Below are 19703 nucleotides of genomic sequence, written 5' to 3'. Positions count from 1 at the left end.
CACATCCTGAACAATTTCCAGTTTGTCGATCGCCCAAATTCACTGTAGATTGCACACATAAAGATTTGCGATCAAGTATATTAATATGGTTTAACATTTAAGATTGAGCTCGGGGAGGAAAAGTCCCTCTTAACACAGCCCACAACGGGATAATAACTCACGATTATCTTTTACAGACTGGCGATAATCGGGCACTGCCTCTGTCCGTCCTGCCTACGTTATTGTCGTTTCTCTGCATTGTGTCTAATATTTAGACATTACACCGATTTTTATCGGCTTTATCAATATCGGCCGATAATTAGCATTTTATGCTGATAGGCTTTAATGTCATAATTCATCGACGGCTCCGCAAAAGACATTTACTCCGCGTCCCCATCGTTCACAGTATATTTGATCCAAAAGCTAATTCGTTTTTAGCCTTGTCGTGTGTCTTTTGGCGTAGTCCTGTAAATATCTGACAGCCAATAAAGTTATTTAAAAAAAATAAAAATGTCGGCGGTGTGGAACAGACAACACGTCTGAGACAGACAACACATAATGCCCGGATCAGACAACAAGATGAATTTGCTCTTTCAAGATTGCACTTTGTTAGACTACTGCAATAAAATCTTGTATTCCGATACCACCGCATCCCGTTTTTTACGATCATAAGGCTTTATGTTGTCAATGCAAATTATTATTATTATTATTAATCAGATGCGACCGGATACACTCGTTACTGTGGCGACGACAAGTGTGGATCGCGCCGACTATATTATGAGGACAAAATGGGGAAAAACGTGTGTTGGTGGTCACTGATGCTCAGGACAGGAGAGGATGTTCGTTTAAGGCTTGCTTGAGGTATGTTCACGTACTTTTAATACGGCTCGCAAGCAGGCAACAAAAATGTTATGTAGCCTAGCAAGCGAGTGGTAGCACGAACGGTTGGACGTAAACATTTGTCGAATCATGCTCTACAATTTCGGTGTGGGTGAAGTCATTTCATTAAAAATAAAGTTATTTAATGACAGTCAGTTTTCTGTCATTATTTCTGTCATGTAATGTTGGTTTGATCTGACTGATTAGAATACACGATCTGACTAAAGTAATGATTTCCAACCTTTATGGAGCCAAGGAACATATTTTACAATAGAAAAATCTCACGGCACACCAACAAACAAAAATGTCACAAAGAGTGGATACATTAATTACTGTATTTACTTCCTGCCGTCTCATAGAAGACCATTCATTTGTTCTGTCTGTCATGATGCCTCACGGGCATCAACAAAGATACATTTATTGTAAATCATTTTTTGAGCAATTAAGTACACAAGTATATACAGTAAATGAACAGGTCATTTAAATAGACACATTCCTCCATCTTGTGATCGAATCGGTTATCGTTTTTTTAAACTCGGTGATTGGCCCCAAAAATCCTGATCATGTAAAGCCTACTAATATTCCTTCAATTTCGCTTTAAACTCCACTGTAACATGATGTATATTATAATAATATTAGTATTCAACACTCTACTATACAAATAATATAACATTACATTGTATACTAATGAAGGCCATCCTAATAGACGCTGCCGGATGCTAGATGAGCAAAACGGAGTAAATCTTGTTTCACTTGCTGTATTATGATTGTGTAATATATAGAAGGAGTTAAAACTTGTGCATGCGTTGATTTGCATGTGATGTCACGAGAATGCCAAGCCTAAGGCTGGCCACCTAGGGTTTATCATTGGGGGCGGCCCATATGGATGATCGTGGTGATGGTTGTTATCCACTGATGCATGTTGACAGGTGAGGTCAGCGTCGTAGCTCGTTATGTAACAGTGTGGTCAACGCCATGCAGTGAGTCACTATCTACTCTTCTATTTTATTATGAGGTGTCATAAGAAATTAAATATGAGGGGACAAGGAAGTTTTGTAAAATGCACATGAAAAAGTTGTTCTACATACAGCCACCAATATTTTGATTTGTAGTGGACACGAAACAAACTGTCTGTCTGTCTTGTGCTATTTTTCCAGTTGTATTTTGTGCGTGTGCTGTTTTGACAATGTAAAACTTACAGAGGAACCTCTGGTCAAACAGTATAGTTTCATACAGGGTCAAACAGCTTCCATCATAAAACATTTATTAGCTGTACAGGCAATTATTTAAGTCACATCTTTTTTTCAGGACATCAAAGTGTATAAATGCAGATGAGTTAACGATTGCGACTTTAAAAATGTCAAGTGGGTGTTTTGCTCTCTTTTCACCAGGCAGCTGAGGGGCGTCTCTGAGGAAGATGCTGGGTTCAGAGCGCGGTGTTGTCGAAGAGTGGCTCTCAGAATTCAAGGTAGCGCCCCTTCTTTTGCTGATTCAGTTGTGGCTCATATTAATTGATATGGTACCTTAGAGGTTATCTTTGGATTTATTTTTGGACGGTAGGGTGAAAGTTGTGCGCGTACCTGTACTACTGAAAACCAATGTCGCAGGCGTGCACACACACACACACACACACACAGAGTATGTAACTTCAGCAAATTATGTCAGTTTCAACGTTTCTCAAGTTAATACATCCACGTACATTTTAAAACTAAGTATACTGAAGAAAGGGTTAAGAAACAAAGCGAGCGTGCCATCGTGGCCACAATTACAACAGCAAGAAGAGTCGAAGGAATGGTCAATAGAAGGTATGACTCATTGTGTGAGTGGTGAAAAGCAGTGCACTCTGTTCTGATTTTACAAAAGGCTTCACTGAGTTTCAATCTGTCTCTTCTAATTTGATGTCAAGAACTCCTTTATTTATTTTTTTTGCCAATTATGGTACCCCGTCACTAATTTCTTCACGTTTCCCGAGATCCTTTTGACATTGCCGTCAATGAGAGGGGGTTTTTCACTGCGGCTATTCGACCGTGTGTCACAAGGTTAAAAGTACATGGTGTATTTCACTGATTTGATTTCAAGGACCGAAACGACTTCTTGGTTAATCCGCAGGATTGTTGGTTTACTAGTGGAGATACTCTCATTCAAAAACAAGCAATGTCCGTGTACCCAAATGCTGCTTTAAATTTATGTAAATGATTAAATGTTGCTGTCTTTTCGTGTCGTAGCGCCAGCTGTTTTAAGAAATTACCCAAGTATGTGTCATCATTCAGCCAAACTTGCCTTTTTTTTTCTCTACTTTTACCCAGTCCTTACCAGAAACCCACCTCTCAAGCTATGCCGGCAGCCTTCATTTGAAGAAGCCCTTGGTACCAGCGCTCTACAGGGTCATCCAGGATCCCGACAATGAGGTGACATCCAATAGACAGCACACACAAGCCGGACAAAAAGTAAAGTACAGTGTGTCGTCGTATATTTAATGTATAGGAATGGCTGTAAAATGTCCAATTGTTAATTGTGGAATGTGCGCACGCCAAATTAAACATGACGGTAAACATGCCAGGCTGAAAACACTACTTTTGTTTAATATATGTATACATGCATCTATAGTGGTCCAACACTGTCACGTCACTGATGCTAGTTTACCTCCAATTTGTTCATATTTCGGAACAATAATTCCCATAGGAAATAATGGAAATGGAAAGAAATTCTTCTAGGGTTAGTCATCATCATATAGTCTGTATTAACTGTACTGACAATGTTTTAAGTAACATTCTAATATTCTTTAACTGCTGTACATTTGTAAAAAGAAGTACAACATTGTGTTCCGTGCCCAACTTTATGGTGTGATGCTGGTGTTGACGAATATGGAGAGGAAGATTACTTTGGCTACTAAATTGCACTTACTATCATTTACTTACTGTTGGCTTATTGTGCCTTTAGATATATTGTATTGAGCAGGCAGGACAGAGGTGCATGTCCAGTTTTCCTACATCTGTTACAATACATAAATTCCGACGCGATGGTCGCTATCACATTTTCCCAGTTTGCCATAACTGGTACCCTTCTGTGTTTGCAAAGACGTTGTGTGAGATGTTCACTGGGCTGAGGTATCATGAAAAATGTTTATTTATTTATTTTGTTGTCGTTGTGACTTTAATGGTGAACATTTAGACCAAATTGTGCGACCTCAGAGGTGTTCAACTGATGGAATTAGTTTAAAAATAATAATACAATTTCTCTGCTTTCTGTACCAGCAACTTCACCTTCTACATTTTCTTTTTTTCACTTGGAGACAATCTTTGATCAAAGGCCAGGAACACTCAGTGGTATGGCACATCTAATTGTACATTAGTGATTCAGTGGGAGAATCCAATTATCTTGGCAGCCTTTTTTCTCGCTGCTACTTCATGGTCAAATTTGATGTCAACCCACTGCGGACTTAAATTAATTCTGAATCTCAGCTCTGCCTGTGCAATCCCATTAGTGAACCAATAGAGAGAGGATGTGCGCATGTGTGTGTATATGTAAGAAATGGATAGGTGTCAATGACCTGTTGGGCCAAAGTTGTTTTGTAAGTGTACCTAAAAGTGCTCTTTCGACTCTTGAGTTAATCACCACTAAAGGTTCCCAAACGAGCACACTGGCTGCCTCTTTTAAGGCCAACCTGCCATTATGGTGATTTACTCCCTTACCCCTCCACACTTCCTGTTATTGACTAGACTTTGCCCCCAAGACGCATTCGGTTATGTGAGGAGGATGAGTATTCATGTTAGAAGGCTATAATGCTCACACTGGAAAAAAAGAGCAACCAGTGTGGGTTCAAGCTCATCACATCAGACTATTAGCTGTAGGCGCGTATTTGCATGATCATACGCATGTCTCTTGATTCATCCAGCTATTGGAGCCCGTGTGCCACCAACTGTTCGAGCTGTACCGCAGCTCCGAGAACCGCCTGCGGCGTTTCACAATGCAGTTTCTGCCCGAGCTGGTATGGGTGTATCTGCGAGTCACGGCCAGCAGAGATCGTCAGAGCAATGGCTGCATTGAGGCCCTCCTCCTGGGCATCTACAACCTGGTGGGTGTCACTTTTCTCTGGCAGTATCCATGGGGATTCCTAAGCCTCGATTTCACCAAGCACTGTCATTTTTCAGTGTTTACTTTGACCTGTCAGGTCCCACAATCACAGCACCTTTTCCTTGGGGGTTCCTGTTACAGTACTATGGTGTAGGTTCGCTCATGTCATATGGTTCTAGACACACTGCTGTCCATTGATTTTGATCAACAGAGAATTTACACGTGCATTACAGTGGAAGAATGAAGAGGGGGAAGAAAAAAAGCCCTATTGAAAACAAATATAATCATTATGATAGAGAGAGGTGTTGACATTTGTCATTTTTGCTGATTGTTTACAGCTAATGTCAGCACACAGCACTGTACCATGTCACATTCCCCTTTACTGAATTGAGCTGGATTGCTTGGGAGAATTTTAGCTTAAAAAACTGTTTCCCAACCTTCTTGTATTACGTTAGTAAAATTTCACAACACACCACCAAACAAAAATGGCAAAAACGTGACACAGGTGCCACATGAGGCCTTTTTTTCGACCCCAACTCGACTCACATTATTGATTGTAATCAGCCTTTTAAATAACTCTAAATGTGGAATGTCTCTCAACAGCTTTTTTTAAAAAATAAATTTCAATGGATATAAGCTGAATGGATAGTGATTTTAATGTGGAAAATTCCAAGCAGCATAATAGCAAATCATCTTTAAGTTCTCAGACGGGTACATTTGTAAGACCTGTAAGACAACCTACAGGGAAACCCCCAGCTAATGGGCCGCGGTTTGATTGCATCACCAGGAAAGCTCATCTTGAAAGTTTGCGAAGAGCGAGAGACAGAAACATGCCAATAGATCGCACTTCATTTCAGCCGATGCTGCTAACTAACTGGACTAACTGTGTCAAGTGGAATGAATGGTGCATTTTAACCTGTTTGGCATCGCAGTCTACTATAATCTAGATTATGGATCCTCTGAGGAATCAATAGTGGTTTTATTAAAACTACGGACGACGTTTATGTCCTCAGATTGTAAAAACTAACCATTTTGCCCAGAAACACAACTTAAATTTGCTTAGCTGAGCTTGCTTTACATTCTCAAGAGGCTTCAGCTTTCCTGAATTCCTATCCACACTTTGAGAAGCGCTGATCTGATGATGCAATGCAACTACAGTATGTTTTTATCAGTCCTCCCATGCTGAGAGACCGTAGAAAACAGTGCTTTGATGACTTGTGTGAGACAGCACTTGCAATCCTCTTTAGCTGGTTTACAAGCTAAGGATGAATAACAAATGTCTATGCTTGATTTAAAAATAAAATAAAATAAAATGATGCTGTACAAGTGTATGAATGCACTCGATTATCATTTTGATTGAGATATGATTTTGTCTCATGGAGTTACAGTATAAACAATCATGTACGAGGTCGTTCCCCAATGATAATGTTGTTGAAATATAAATCTATCTTTTCACAATCGTTATGTATATATAATACTGTATTCAAAACAATGTAAGCAGACTCTTATAATGAACAGTCTGGTAAATTTAGCATTTTCTCATCATATCAAAACAAAATGAGCAGAGCAGCGAGGCAAATTTTTAAAAACATGACATCATGAAACATTAGATTAAAACATACATTACATTGAGAAGAATACCAAATTTGCATCACATTAAAAAGTCGAATTATCCATGAACTGTGCAACTGCTTCCGACTCAGGCATCTACCTGTATATCTGATGTTTGCATATTGCATTGTGACATAACGATGCAATTTATTGGGATATTGATGTTTTTTTGTTTGTTAGTTTTTTACCCAACTTGCTTATTAGGTATTATGCCTGGGTTGTAAATCACTTATTCCTGTTTTTGCAATTCACTGATTCTATCAGGCATGGAGCTTCACTTCACCCTCGCAGTAGTGTGTCGTGCTGATTAAGTTTTGAAGACTTACAACCGTGACTGAGCATCAGGGACCAGATTGTTCAAAGAAATGCTCCATTGCTTTGATGACATGACTTCTCTGTCTTATTTTCCGTTTACCAGGAAATTGTGGACAAAGATGGCAACAGCAAGCTGCTTTCCTTTACGATCCCCTCGGTATCCAAACCATCGATTTATCACGAGGTGAGAACCCTCCACCCCCGCCCCCTGCCAAGTAAGCTTGTCCTCTACGATTTAAAAAAAAAAAAAAAAAAAAAAAAAAAGGACAAACCATTCATTTAGGTTGGCACTAAAATGTTTGCACTTGCAGTGGGGCGTCTCTGGTGATTCACCACCTCCTTGCCTTGCAGCTCTTTGCTGAGCACAGTAATTCATTAACACAGGTTCGAAGATGACACCCTGGAAAAGCGCACACAGGAAAAGGAGCTTGTTTCCACCTGCTCCAAAAGTCTATTATATGCTTTCATAAGAGATGACGACATGGAATGTGCGTGCGCGATGGGGCTGGGTAAGATGGCAGAGTGTAGCGCGGGCTGAAGGCGATTTATAACCGTAATAACAAGCTTGAGAGGCTTGAGCGTGCATGCTGAGAGACTAAAGCAAACGTTGTTGGCATTAGCATACCCTTGAGTCGCTCCTTAAATTAATCCATCGTTCCCTGATAGCGTGCAATGTCCTTAAAAGAAAATATCTCTTCAATTTAGGGCTGATGTTAACTGTGGGCTTCACCACAATGGAGAGGTGATAAGAATCTCTTTTCATGCTATAATTAGTTTCCACTCAGTTATCACCTGACTCTACCTTGTTCTCGGCAATTAGTCAAGAGGCACTTGAAATACATTTGCAAATTTGCGAAATGTTCAGTTGCTGTTGCCATGAATGGCAGTATAATCGCTACGCTTTCAAAAATAGGGTTGTTACTCTTAAAATAAAAATTATTATATCAGTTCAGTCAGACGGGTCTAATAACAGAAAGGTGGCATATTGTGTGTGCTTTTAGTAAGCATTTGGAGCACGTGCCGTAAACGGGGTTTCTCGCTTTACGATGGTGCAGACATGCAACATTTCGAGGCCACGAACGGTGCGTGGTGGAAGAATACGTTGTCACGTGGCACAAGAAGGCACGTTCAGTTATTGCTTTACTTACTGTTTTCCCCATTTGATTGTTTTGTATTTATGTTCTCATACAAATATTTACCGTCATTCAGATTTCACCATAGCGCACACACACACACACACACACACGAGGTTATTTGAACTTGGTAATGCTTGGCCAAGATTCAGCCTCCCTCTCCTGTTCCCTGCTGGGCTGAGTTCACACTGTTCTCTAAACATTAGGGCTTCAGTCCCTTTGTCTGCTTCCACTTCATTATAGAAGGCTGCATTCAGTTTTTGGGTTTTTTTTGTTTTGTTTTTTTCTTTCCTATTGTGTAAGATGTCTGTTATCATTAATAACTAGCCAGAGGAGCGATTGTTTGAATTATAGGACATGCAGGGGTCCTCAGTTTACGACAGTTTCTTCCCCCGGCTGCAGTGTAACCCAAATTTGTACGTAAGTCGGAATGCGCCATAGTCTGTTACTCACCTATGCCGGAACAGAGATTCTAACCCTGAACCTCAGAACTGTGAGGCAGTTGCGCTAACCATTAGTTCACCACGCTGCAGAAGTTAATTGTACACTTTTTTTTTTTTTTTTTTTTTTTTTTTTAGATCTCAACCTAAGAAATTTAGTTGATATAGAAATGCTTGAAAACTGCTTAAAGTTGACCATGTGAAATGGTACCCTGTGTCAGGAATTTGAAGCACAACTTGTTTTTTTTGTACATAGCATATAACATTTTAATATATTGCCTTTGTGTTTTGTGTATGTGTAGCCTTCTAGCCTGGGCTCCATGGCCTTGACAGAGGGGGCTCTGTGTCAACACGACTTGATCCGAGTGGTGTACAGCGGCCTCCACCCTCAGAGAGAGACCTTCACAGCTCAGAACAGGTACTCTTGGAACACAGGGCAGCAAAATGTAATCGGCAGACTTCATCAGGACTGGGCCTTCCTTTGAGCAAATGCGGAAATCCATCTGTGAGACTGAAGTATTGTTGATGACAAGAACTGCAAAGCCCCTCAAGGGTTGTCGCGCTGCTGTGATGATACACAGCCAGCCGTTTACCTCCACTGCACACGGTCGATTACAGGAAGTTCCTCTGGCGGTCTTGAGGACCTCCTGCATTGAGGTGGATGTGCACGCGCTCCAAGGTGGAAGAATGTTGAATTGTACGGGCAGTGTAAAACGCTCCACCGATTGACCGGTGTGCTGTATGTCAAGCTGGCGGGATATAAAAACCCAGCAAAGTCGTGCTGAAATATGAATACTGCGACGTGATTCTTAACCATCATTGTGACATTTGTGTGCATTTTGCAGGTTTGAAGTTCTGTGTTTCCTTATGCTGTGCTACAACTCCGCTGTAGTCTATATGCCCCTCTCCTCCTATCAGTCAATCTGCAGAATGAGCTCACGGTGAGGAATGCACGCATGGACAGAAAATACATACTGTAAATATCTTCCATCTCCTCTGCTGCCTCACATCTGCAGCACACTGCTTTATTACACTTTTGCTCTTTTATTGTTTATTTTTATTGCACTTAGTATTAGAATTAGAATATCAATTTAATGTACAAAATGTGCAGCCTCATTGGGACAGATTGGCTATTACTTTTCTCTGCTGAAACATTTATTGGTCAAGGTTTTTTCCAATAATGATGTCATCCCTGATGCTGTTCACAATACCTTAGGGAGCATATTTGCATTGTACAGTGCTGGGGTTTTCACTAATAAATTTTCTTGTATTATTTAAGAAAAGTCCATACCAATTGTACATGTGGGCTAATAAAGAAAGTCATAATACACCAAATACCGGTACTCCTCCCTACCAAATAAAAGCTCTGATATGATTGTGACTCCTCCTCATATGAATCTGACATCCCTGAATGAATAAAGTTTATTATCACAGGAGAACAAAAGGTATATATATTTTTAAAGTCTTATGGCCGGCACGGTGGGCGACTGGTTAGCACATCTGCCTCACAGTTCTGGGGACCGGAGTTCAAATCCCGGCCCAGCCTGTGTGGAGTTTACAGAACTCCTGGAATAGTTGTTCGACTGTGTTAGGGGACTGCTATATGTTGTGACTTTTTAACCAGCTTTATAACTCTTTAACTCATTAATTTCTTTGACATGTTCTTGTGGCGACAGCACTTATCACCACACAATTTCTGAGGGAATTGCACTTTTTAATTTTTCCGGTGATGTTTTGCAGTCAGTGAGAATCAATATTTGAGTCACAAGATGAGTGTTTCTGGTCTGGGGCTTTCGTCAGTAACGCTGCCGCTGCAGTGCGCACACTATTTCCGAATGACTGAAGACTTCAACGCTGCGAGCAGGCAGACAGACGGCGCCTGGAGCGAGCTCACTTTAGACAGACGGCAAGCGGTGACTGCGGAGATTGCGGAGCGCTAGAACTGCTCAGCCCTCTCGAGTCGAGCCTCCTCGTGAACACACAATGCTCACGACTGCTGTCGACGTGTGTGTGTCATCCTCAGGTTGTGTGTCTGCGGTTTCCCACGGCAGCAGCAGAAACTCTGGAGGGAGCCTTGCAACCGCGTGCTCTTGGACCCTGAGTTCATGGTGCAGATGCTGACTGCTGTTTATCATGCCATGTAAGTGTCTCAGCCTATTGTCTATGCTAGGTACAATTGCACAATTTTAGGGGATTAAGCACAAAAGCACAAGCCACAATTCTCCCTAAACAAGGACAATGGTCGGTTTTATTGACGCTTTTCAGAGAGGTATTAACTTAAATATAGTGTGTATTTGTTATTGTGGTTGATGATACTCGAGCATTTTTATTATTTTGTATAATTACGTGAGGATCACTATATTAGAAACGGTATGATGCAATGCAGACCTACACTATTGTAAACTGAAACCACAATGGTGAACATATTGTGAACCCTTTATAGGACCCTCAAATTTCCATTGGTCCATTTTCTATACAGTTTGTGCTCATTAGGGTCACAGGTGGTGTACACCCTTAGCAGGTTGCCAGTCAATCGCAGGCAAACAACAATTCACTTTTCACACCTATTTGCAATCTCGAGTGACATACGAATTCCACACAGGGCCCAAGCCGAGATTCAAAGCCAGAAGCTCTCCACTGTGAAGCAGACGTCCGAATGCTGGCACTCAAATTTTAAAATATAAAATTGAAAGAAAAACACACGCGCACACACAAATTAAAGTAACGTTTTCAAAAATTACATTAAATTTGCATTATATTCATAATATGATAAACCAGTGTATTATACTTTATAGTATTATAATTACGATAAACCAGTGTATTATACTTTATGATATTATAATAATGACAAACCAGTGTATAATACTAATACACATATACTTTTAGATAGCGACCTTGCGAAATATTCTCACCAGAGCCATACCCGTTTCCACAATTACTGTATCTTCACGATCATAAGGCGCACCGTATTAAAAGGCGCAGTCTCAGTTACGGGGTCTATTACTGTATTTAACACACACATAAGGCGCACTGTATTAATGGGTGCAGGCATGATAAACCATTCACTAGCTTAAAACATATGGTAGCATGCATGCACGCTAAAACAATGTTTTTAAAAAGGCAGTGGGAGCAAAACTGAGTTCGGTTGTACTTTGTTAAAGTATTTAACAATGGACTCACGTTATTTTTTTTTTATCAATCCTCATCCACAAATCCATCAAAGTCTTCATCTTCTGTATCCGAAATGAACAGCTGGGCAAGTTCTCCATCAAACATGCCAGGTTCCCTCTCGTCATTGTCGGAGTCAGTCTCGTTGCCGTGCGGCTCCTCAGAAATTATGCCGGCTTTTACGAAAGCTTCAACAACAGTGCAAGCAGACACGTTAGCCCAAGCATCCACAATCCATTCACAGATTGTGGCGTAAGTCGCCCGGCGCTGCATTGCTGCAATCCATTGCCCGAGTTGGCCACCTCGCCTTGTTTCCGCGGAAACTCAGCTTCGTCTTCTTGACTTGGCGAAGCTCGTTTTGCTGCTCCCTCCACTTGCGAACCATGGATTCGTTGATCTTGAATTCTCGCGCGGCTGCTCAATTCCCATGTTTCAACGCGTAACTTATAGCTTGTAGTTTAAACTGTGCTTCGTAAGCGTGTCTCTTTGTAGGTGCCGTTTTCGACTGCGGTCAAGCCAGCCACCACTCGTAAAGTAGCAGTCAAGCCAGCCTCCTCTAATTTTGTTCATACTAGGCATTACGGTAATAGGTCGCCAACTCGCGGCGAAGGGAGAAAGGGCTAAAAAAGTCTTGATTGGCCAAATACGGCCCCTTGCCATCTATATAATATCACAGGCAGAATATTTTATACAATCCTTGTATTGGATCTCATTAATCACGCAGGTGTACCTGATGCTGTGGCCAAAGAGTAGAGTGTCGTTAGCTCGGTGGAAGCGATCTTGCCAGGTTTAAAAGCTGTCAAGCCCAAGAATCCATTTGTTGTTGTGCGATTGTGTGTCTACTTGACCCATGTAGACAGCCTACTCTCCAAAGTAGCATACGCTATCGCTGTGCCAAGGACCGACGGTCCTCTCATCGCAGGCTGATTACATCAGCAATGCACCAGGGGAGCAGGTGATTGCATCCCTCATGGGAATTGCCGATGCAAAGCTGATTACGGCCTCCTCGATGATATCTTGTCCTTAGCGAGGGGGGCCCCCGATCTCAAAGTGACCCGATTCACCACTATTTAGCGTGAAGTGCTAAGGCGAGTGTGACCAATCTACTCTTGGCTTAATTTTTCTCCCCAGGAGCCACAGCAGCAATCAGGAGATTGTTCAGACAAAGACTGCATATGTGTGTGTATGAAGAGAGAGAGATGGATGGATATAAATGTTTTGTGTATTCTTTTTTTGTATTTTTATTTTTTTTTTTTTTTTTTTTTTTTACTAATCCCAACCACTGTGATTGGCTGGCAACCAGTTCAGAGTGTACCCCACCTCCTGCCCGATGACAGCTGGGATAGGCTCCAGCACGCCCGCGACCCTAGTGAGGAGAAGCGGCTCAGAAAATGGAATCCCAACCACCTAATTTCCATGCCCTGCTATCACATGCATCCTTAGCTCAGACAGGCACATGAAGCTTCACAGTACATGCAGAGACCTTGGCCCTGGCTGAGGAGGACACACTGGGATTTAGGTTAATATGTCCCCAATGATTCAGTGCGACATGAAGAGAGGGAGGTGGCGACAACCAAAATAAACATCAATCTGACCGTTCTGTTGTCATGGCAGGCTTTAAAATACAATTTTCTCAAATGTTCCCAGTCCTCTTCAAATTGAAATTCATTCATTCACACCCCCCCATCTTGAGGATAAAGGGAACATAGTGCCTTTGTACTTTGAGGCAGGATCAAACAGAACGATGCTTTCTCCAATGTGTTCATGTAGTCGCGCTTATTATGGTTGATAATATTGAGGTACAAGGGATCTGCGTATTAAATAAATGAACTCATAGGATTACTTTTTCTTGAAGCAAATGAGGCAAAATGGAGTGTGTTACCTGGCTACAACCAGCAGAGTCGCCGATGATTCAGGCTCAACTAGTTTGCTGTCTAAAACGTGTGACGTCCACTATGGGAAGTTGCTTCCACAAAGGCCTCTCTCTCTATGGCACAACGTCTTGTCAATACAACAGTGGCATAGAGCTCAGAACATCCTTGCAAATACTGTATGTTTAAAATAAAAATATGAATCTCTGTTGTTTTCTTTCCCCCATAGTGGATCAATGTAGTCAAATCCCTAATATGTACACAGCAAATTGAATCAAGTTAGCAAATTGCTAAGTAGTATTTAGTAACTTGTAATTTTATCACAAGCGATATTTTGATTTAATACACTGGAAAATAACAAGGGCATCGTAATACATTTGATTAACGTAGAAAAGCTCATTTCTATTTTTCACTTTGAAAAATGAAACTCACATTTTATGTAGATACATTTAATACAGGAAAATGCCACATGGGCTCAGGAACACTTCATACAACCAATGTCAGTAAATGCAGTTCGGCGCTCCATCCGGAAGTGCAACTTGAAACTCTACTATCCAAAGCAAAAGCCATTTATCAACAACACACAGAAACGCCGAGCTCATCTAAGGTGGACTGATGCAAAGTGGAAAAGGGTAACTTACACATCTGTGAAGGCACAGATGCTGACAGGGACATACAGGTTTTGGAGAAACATATGCTGCTCTTTTTCATGGACGCCCCTGCTTATTTCAGCATGGCTTTGTAGTAAAAGAGTGCGGGTACTAGACTGGCCAGCCTGCAGTCCAGACCTGTCTCCCATTGAAAATGTGTGGCGCATTATGAAGCGTAAAATACAACAACGGAGACCCCGCACTGTTGAACAGCTGAAGCTGTACATCAAGCAAGCATGGGAAAGAATTCCACCTACAAAGCTTCAACAATGAGTGTCCTCAGTTCCCAAACGTTTATTGAATGTCGTTAAAAGAAAAGGTGATGTAACCCAGTGGTAAACATGACCCTGTCCCAGCTTTTTTGGAACGTGTTGCAGCCATAAAATTCTAAGTTCATGATTATTTGCGAAAAACAATCAAGTTTATCGGTTAGTATCTTGTCTTTGTAGTGGATTAAATTAAATATAGGTTGAACATGATTTGCAAATCATTGTATTCTGTTTGTATTTATGTTTAACACAACATCCCAACTTCATTGGAATTGGGGTTGTACTTGGCAAATAAAGACGATTCTAATTTCTATATCCAAAATAATTTTGATTGAGTAGGTAATATTTAAAATTCTTGAGATGCTAAATTTGGAGTTATTGTTTGCTGTAATCATCAGTTAGTTAAAACAATACAATCATGAAGTATATCATGCTATGTGTAGCAAATCTATAAATGAAGTTCACGTTTTGTTATTGAACTACTGAAATACATGTTTTCCATGATATTCAAACTTATTGAGGTGCACCTGTGTATGGTATGCACTTACTGACTGTAGCATTCAGGTGCCACAGCCAGAAATATTTTGGTAGGGAGGCCGAGGGACCTGGACACCACATAGCTCCGCCCGTGGGTAGCATTAGGGAGAGAGGGATTAATGTACCAGTGTGTTTATGATTGTGGTATTGTGTAGTTTTCTGCGCTACATCAAATTGGGAACAATATTTTCCAATATTTTTTATGCCTTTTTAGCTTCATGAGAGGGAAAAAAAGTAAGCATTTTTCCCAGGAACGGCAACATTTTGGGCTGGATTTCATGAAATTACAGTAAGTTAGCAAGCCATGAGTTTTGTCAATTTGACAAGAATCTTCCTTTGTCACGATCAGTATAACTAAAAATAATTCAGTGGTCGTGTAACTCACACATAAAGGGCCTTTGTCAGAGAACGTCATCCTTGACATCGTCTCGTGTGTCTGTGTTGTTGTTGTTGTAGATACAACGGAGAGTGGGAGATGGGTCGGGAAGCTCTGGAGGATGTTCTGTACAGAGCCCAGTTGGAGCTTTACTCCCAGCCTCTCCTGGTAAGGTTAAACAGTTGCCTCTATGCATTGACCCCTTCAGCGTTAGTTGTTTGGCTGCCATGTTGATGTCCCTTTGCGCCAACCCACAGCTGGGCAACGCCATGAAGAATTCTCTGCCAGACAGCGCCCCGAACGAGCCGCAGGGGCGCAAGGTTCTGCAGGTGGAAGTGACCCCCACCGTTAGCCGCATTTCCATCTCGGCTATCACCACCGCCTCGATCCGACGCCACCGCTGGAAGAGAGAGGGTAAGGCTACGGGAACAGACGGCACGCTCATGAGTTACCATGGTTGCCCTCATATATTTATCACCATATGAAAGAAATGCAAATTTTTATAATTATGATGTTTTCCAATGTGTGAAAGGCCACAAGAAGGACCTTTTAGGTGAGAAAATGATTTGAATCATTTTATGTCGGTCCTGAGCAGTGAGAAAAAAAATTCCATCACACCATTAGCATTGTGCAAAATGGTGTCGCCTGTCACTTACTGTAGTTGTCATCATGTAGTTTGTCTGACTGCTTTGTATTTTTTCTTCACCCACCTCATCCCCAAGAAAGTCATGACAAAATGGTGCTTGCAGATTGTACCGCCAGTAGTAGGTTGCTTTTAGAATTGTAGCTTTTATTTGTTTTCGTAAACTGAAGTAAATTGATGAGACCAGAGGCGGTTGAGGCCCCCACCGCCACTAAAGAACCACATTTCCCCGTCTGTGTTGTTGACTCCCAGATTGTTTTGACTACTCGAGCGATGCAGTGTTGAGCGTCACCGTCACTCGTCAAAGCCCCGCCCAACACCCATCAGCCAATGAGCAGAGAGACGGGGGCCCTCACAGCCACCATCACCACAGCAGCAGCGTTATTCCCCCCATCACACTCGAGGGTAGGGCACAGGGGCGGACACCCTGAGCAACAACCACCCAAAACTCATCCTCTTCCTCCCCTTCGTCCGCTTTGCGCGATTTCTCTTTGTTGCCTCTGCATTCCCTCATAGTACCCTTCAGCCCCAATTTCACCGAGCGAGTACACTTCAGTTCAGTTCAGTTCACATTTTTCAAACAATTCAAAAGTTGTGAAGGATATGAAAACAACATAATCACTTTTTGCCGTCCCTGCTCTGGGTTGCCAGCCTTTTCCTCTGCACAATTCCAATTCTGTTTTTCCCGTACAGCAGGAAATTGAGAAAACCAGGCCGCAATCAATGCACCAGTCAGAACGAGGCTAATAAAGAACACATCTCGGCATGTAGCTGTTGGTTTGATGTATTTTATTCAGGAGGAGACCAAGGGCATCAAGCAAAGGGACCGCTGCAGCAAAGTGCAAACTGTGGAGTATACTACACTACTATGTTAGCATGTATATCTGTTTATGTTCCAGCACCTCCTCAGATGTCAAAAAAACACGGCAGCACCAAATGATTTTTACCAATGAATGACTAGCAGTGGTTTACATCGCCCATATTGGTAACTGGTTGTCACCTTGGCTGACCAGGTACTAAAAATAGTACCTCGTGATATCTTGTAGTACCTGTTTTTGTCTGTGGAAAAGCGTCCGTAGTTGTTTTAAATCAAAAGCGCACTATCTGCTCAGTTAACGTGTGATGTCACACTATGTAGCCAGATGTTGTCGTCCAGCTGACATAGCCCGTGGTGAATGGAAAACGCAAACCAGATGTGTTCCAAACCAAACCGTGCTGAACTGAACTGTACCGCTTGGTGGAAACGTGGCTTTAATTTGTCCACACCCTTAGCTCACAGCCCGCCGCTTTTTGCCCGACTAAAGTAGAAGAGCTGCCAATTCTGGCTGGGAAGGAAGTGAGGCCAGTGGCCTTGTTGCATGGGCCTGTCAAATCCTCTGTTTTCTTCCCTAAGCATACATTCTTACTTTGGCCCTTGTCACTCACTGAGTCATAAATACTGTCTTTCTCATCCTTCTAAGTACATCAAGTAGATCCATCCATTTTACATGAGTGGCAGAGCACCTGACGTCTTGCTTCCACGCTGCGGTTCTCCGCATCCCTTTTTCAGATCGCTCAGCCCCACGCATTCATATGAGCGACTCTCCATTTTGTTTTGCAGTCCAGCAGCGTTAGTCATTGCCAGCGCAGCCCTCTGCCATGTCACGTTACTCCCTCGGCTCAGTGAGTGGGAACGCGCCCGCAGTCATGCATGCCCGTGCTTCAGCAAACTTTCCAGAGTGCCTCCAAATACCTAACATGATACGTGACAAGGTCAAGTGAATAACATGCTCGGTATTAACAAAATGTCAAGCAGTGCAATGCAAAACCACTAATTACTCGGATCTACCATCCAGCCCATTTTGTCTCGTTCAATGTCTCTTCATTTCTTTGTTTGCGCTTTGCAATTGAACCCTTGACATGAATGAAGGTCAGAAGGTACTGCTGAGTTGACTTTGCGTGATCTTTTCCTTGAAAGTTGCTTCTGCAGCTCTTTCAGTGGGGAGACCTGTGAAGAAGGATCTTTTGTTACTAACTGTATTGCATGCACCTGTCACGCTCTTGTGTACACTAGCAGCTTTGCCGGAATCGATAGGGTGCACGAAATTGCACAATGTTTCAAGGTTTTAGCCGTTTCATATGGACGGTGGAGGAAATCGATTGTAAGCTTCTATCGTGACAGGGGGCGTCACAAATAATTCACTTTTTTTGACGCGTACATCAATTTACCGGTGTAAGAGAATTTCCATCAGTACTGCAACAGGGTTTTTATTTATATTTGTTTTACAGAAAGAAAGACATTGTAAATCACACAGGGTTAAATGTCACTAATTTATGATGGATTGAAGTGCCAGGCCCTCCAGCCATAATATTATGACCACTTGCACAATTAATGAGATCCTATACAAGAGCTATATCAAATATTCTGAACAGACTATAATGAATATGACTCAGTTTTGCCAGATGTACATTTGTTTAATACGTTTAGTATTAGTTTAGTACGTTTAGTATATATAACTGCACTGCATCATAATCAGATTTGTTCGGAACATTTCGGATTTATGTAACTAATTGAGGTAACCGCAATAAGAAACATTAGGTATTAGTAAATTAATACATTTTGTTGTAGTAGCAAGGGCAGAGGATTTTTTTTTTAGCTTTAAATATATAAGAAACATTTGTTAGCATCATCCATTTTTTAAATTTATTTTATTTAATATAGCCCTTAGGCCTTTAAAAGAACTAAAATTGCCCCTTATATGGAAAATGGTACCTCACCCCGCAGCTTAAGTTACCCGTCTTCTGTGGAAACATTTTCAACATTGTGGGCTCACAGTCTCTATTTTAGTTCTTCAACCCCAAACCCATCCAATCGTGACTTTATGGAGTTTTAGGGTGGAACAAAACCATTCCAGTGAAATTGGAAGCATAAAATTGTCCAAAATGTCTTGAATTAAGATTCAATGGTGATAATGTCTGATTGACTTAAATAAGAAGTGCATCTCTACGACGGTCTTGGACACATTTGAAGCGTCCCGCTTTCGGTGTGAGAGTGCTCGGCGATGTCGCCTTGCACACTGGCCCAGTTGCCTCGCCGGCTTGTCAGCACAAAGCGACATGCTATCGATCCCGTGAAGCGTTTGGAGCGGCCTCGGCCCTCTCCGCCGATTAGCGAGCTGGACTCGGGCGGCGAGTCATGTGACGAAGCGTTTGCCGCAGGAGGAATAAATGATGGGATTCGGCTGGAGAGCATGTGTCTTCCTCCGGCCTCATGTTTTTTGCATGTGAACACGGCCCCCTTTTCTGCCCTGTCTGTTTAGCTTGCTCGTCCCAACAGTGCATGATGGGAGACAGAGGGCTCTCTTTCTTGACTATGCTTTTTTTCCCCTGTCTTTATCCTCTTTAACCAAATAATAAGGTTGTTCATTTGTTTACATGAAACCTGAGCCTGATGTGAACTTATTGAACTATCACTTACCACACAATTAGAAACAAATATATTTTGGGTTGAATACAGTACCGTGCAAAAGTCTTGGGGCAACTCACATTTTCTTAACTACACAGCAGTTATTTTGACTAATAAAACCATAAATAGTTAGACTTGTATTTAGAAAAGCAGCTTCACTCATGTCATAGTACAGCGGAGCCTCGATGGTTGAACACTCAACTGCGTGTTTCTAAGCCGAATGTCAAGAGCATGGATGAGATTACAGTAGACAGGACGCCATTGGCCCTCATTTATCAAGAGTGTGTAGAACAGGTTCTAAGTTTGTTCGTAG

The 19703-nt window shown here is 41.8% G+C and overlaps 1 protein-coding gene across 3 annotated transcripts in view; it reads left to right on the top strand.

Annotated features, from left to right (window-relative positions):
* LOC133410416 (hyccin 2-like) overlaps positions 1–19703 on the top strand; it is a 37508-nt gene that overhangs the window by 12996 nt on the left and 4809 nt on the right. Inside the window, exons 3-13 of one of the 3 annotated variants that reach the window (XM_061691578.1) lie at positions 2250–2326; positions 3165–3266; positions 4754–4933; positions 6962–7042; positions 8734–8849; positions 9277–9372; positions 10455–10571; positions 15383–15470; positions 15560–15716; positions 15835–15855; positions 16198–16350. In XM_061691578.1, coding sequence (XP_061547562.1) covers positions 2276–2326; positions 3165–3266; positions 4754–4933; positions 6962–7042; positions 8734–8849; positions 9277–9372; positions 10455–10571; positions 15383–15470; positions 15560–15716; positions 15835–15855; positions 16198–16350 — 1162 coding nt within the window. In that variant the 5' untranslated portion in view covers positions 2250–2275. The remainder of the gene's footprint in view (positions 1–2249; positions 2327–3164; positions 3267–4753; positions 4934–6961; positions 7043–8733; positions 8850–9276; positions 9373–10454; positions 10572–15382; positions 15471–15559; positions 15717–15834; positions 15856–16197; positions 16351–19703) is intronic. The other 2 variants (XM_061691579.1, XM_061691580.1) reach the window with 2 other exon arrangements.

Source organism: Phycodurus eques, chromosome 12 (assembly GCF_024500275.1).
Source record: "Phycodurus eques isolate BA_2022a chromosome 12, UOR_Pequ_1.1, whole genome shotgun sequence".
NCBI classification, from domain to species: Eukaryota; Metazoa; Chordata; class Actinopteri; order Syngnathiformes; family Syngnathidae; genus Phycodurus; species Phycodurus eques.
The sequence above is the reverse complement of the archived record's forward strand: the minus strand, read 5'-3'. Positions and strand labels throughout refer to the sequence as shown.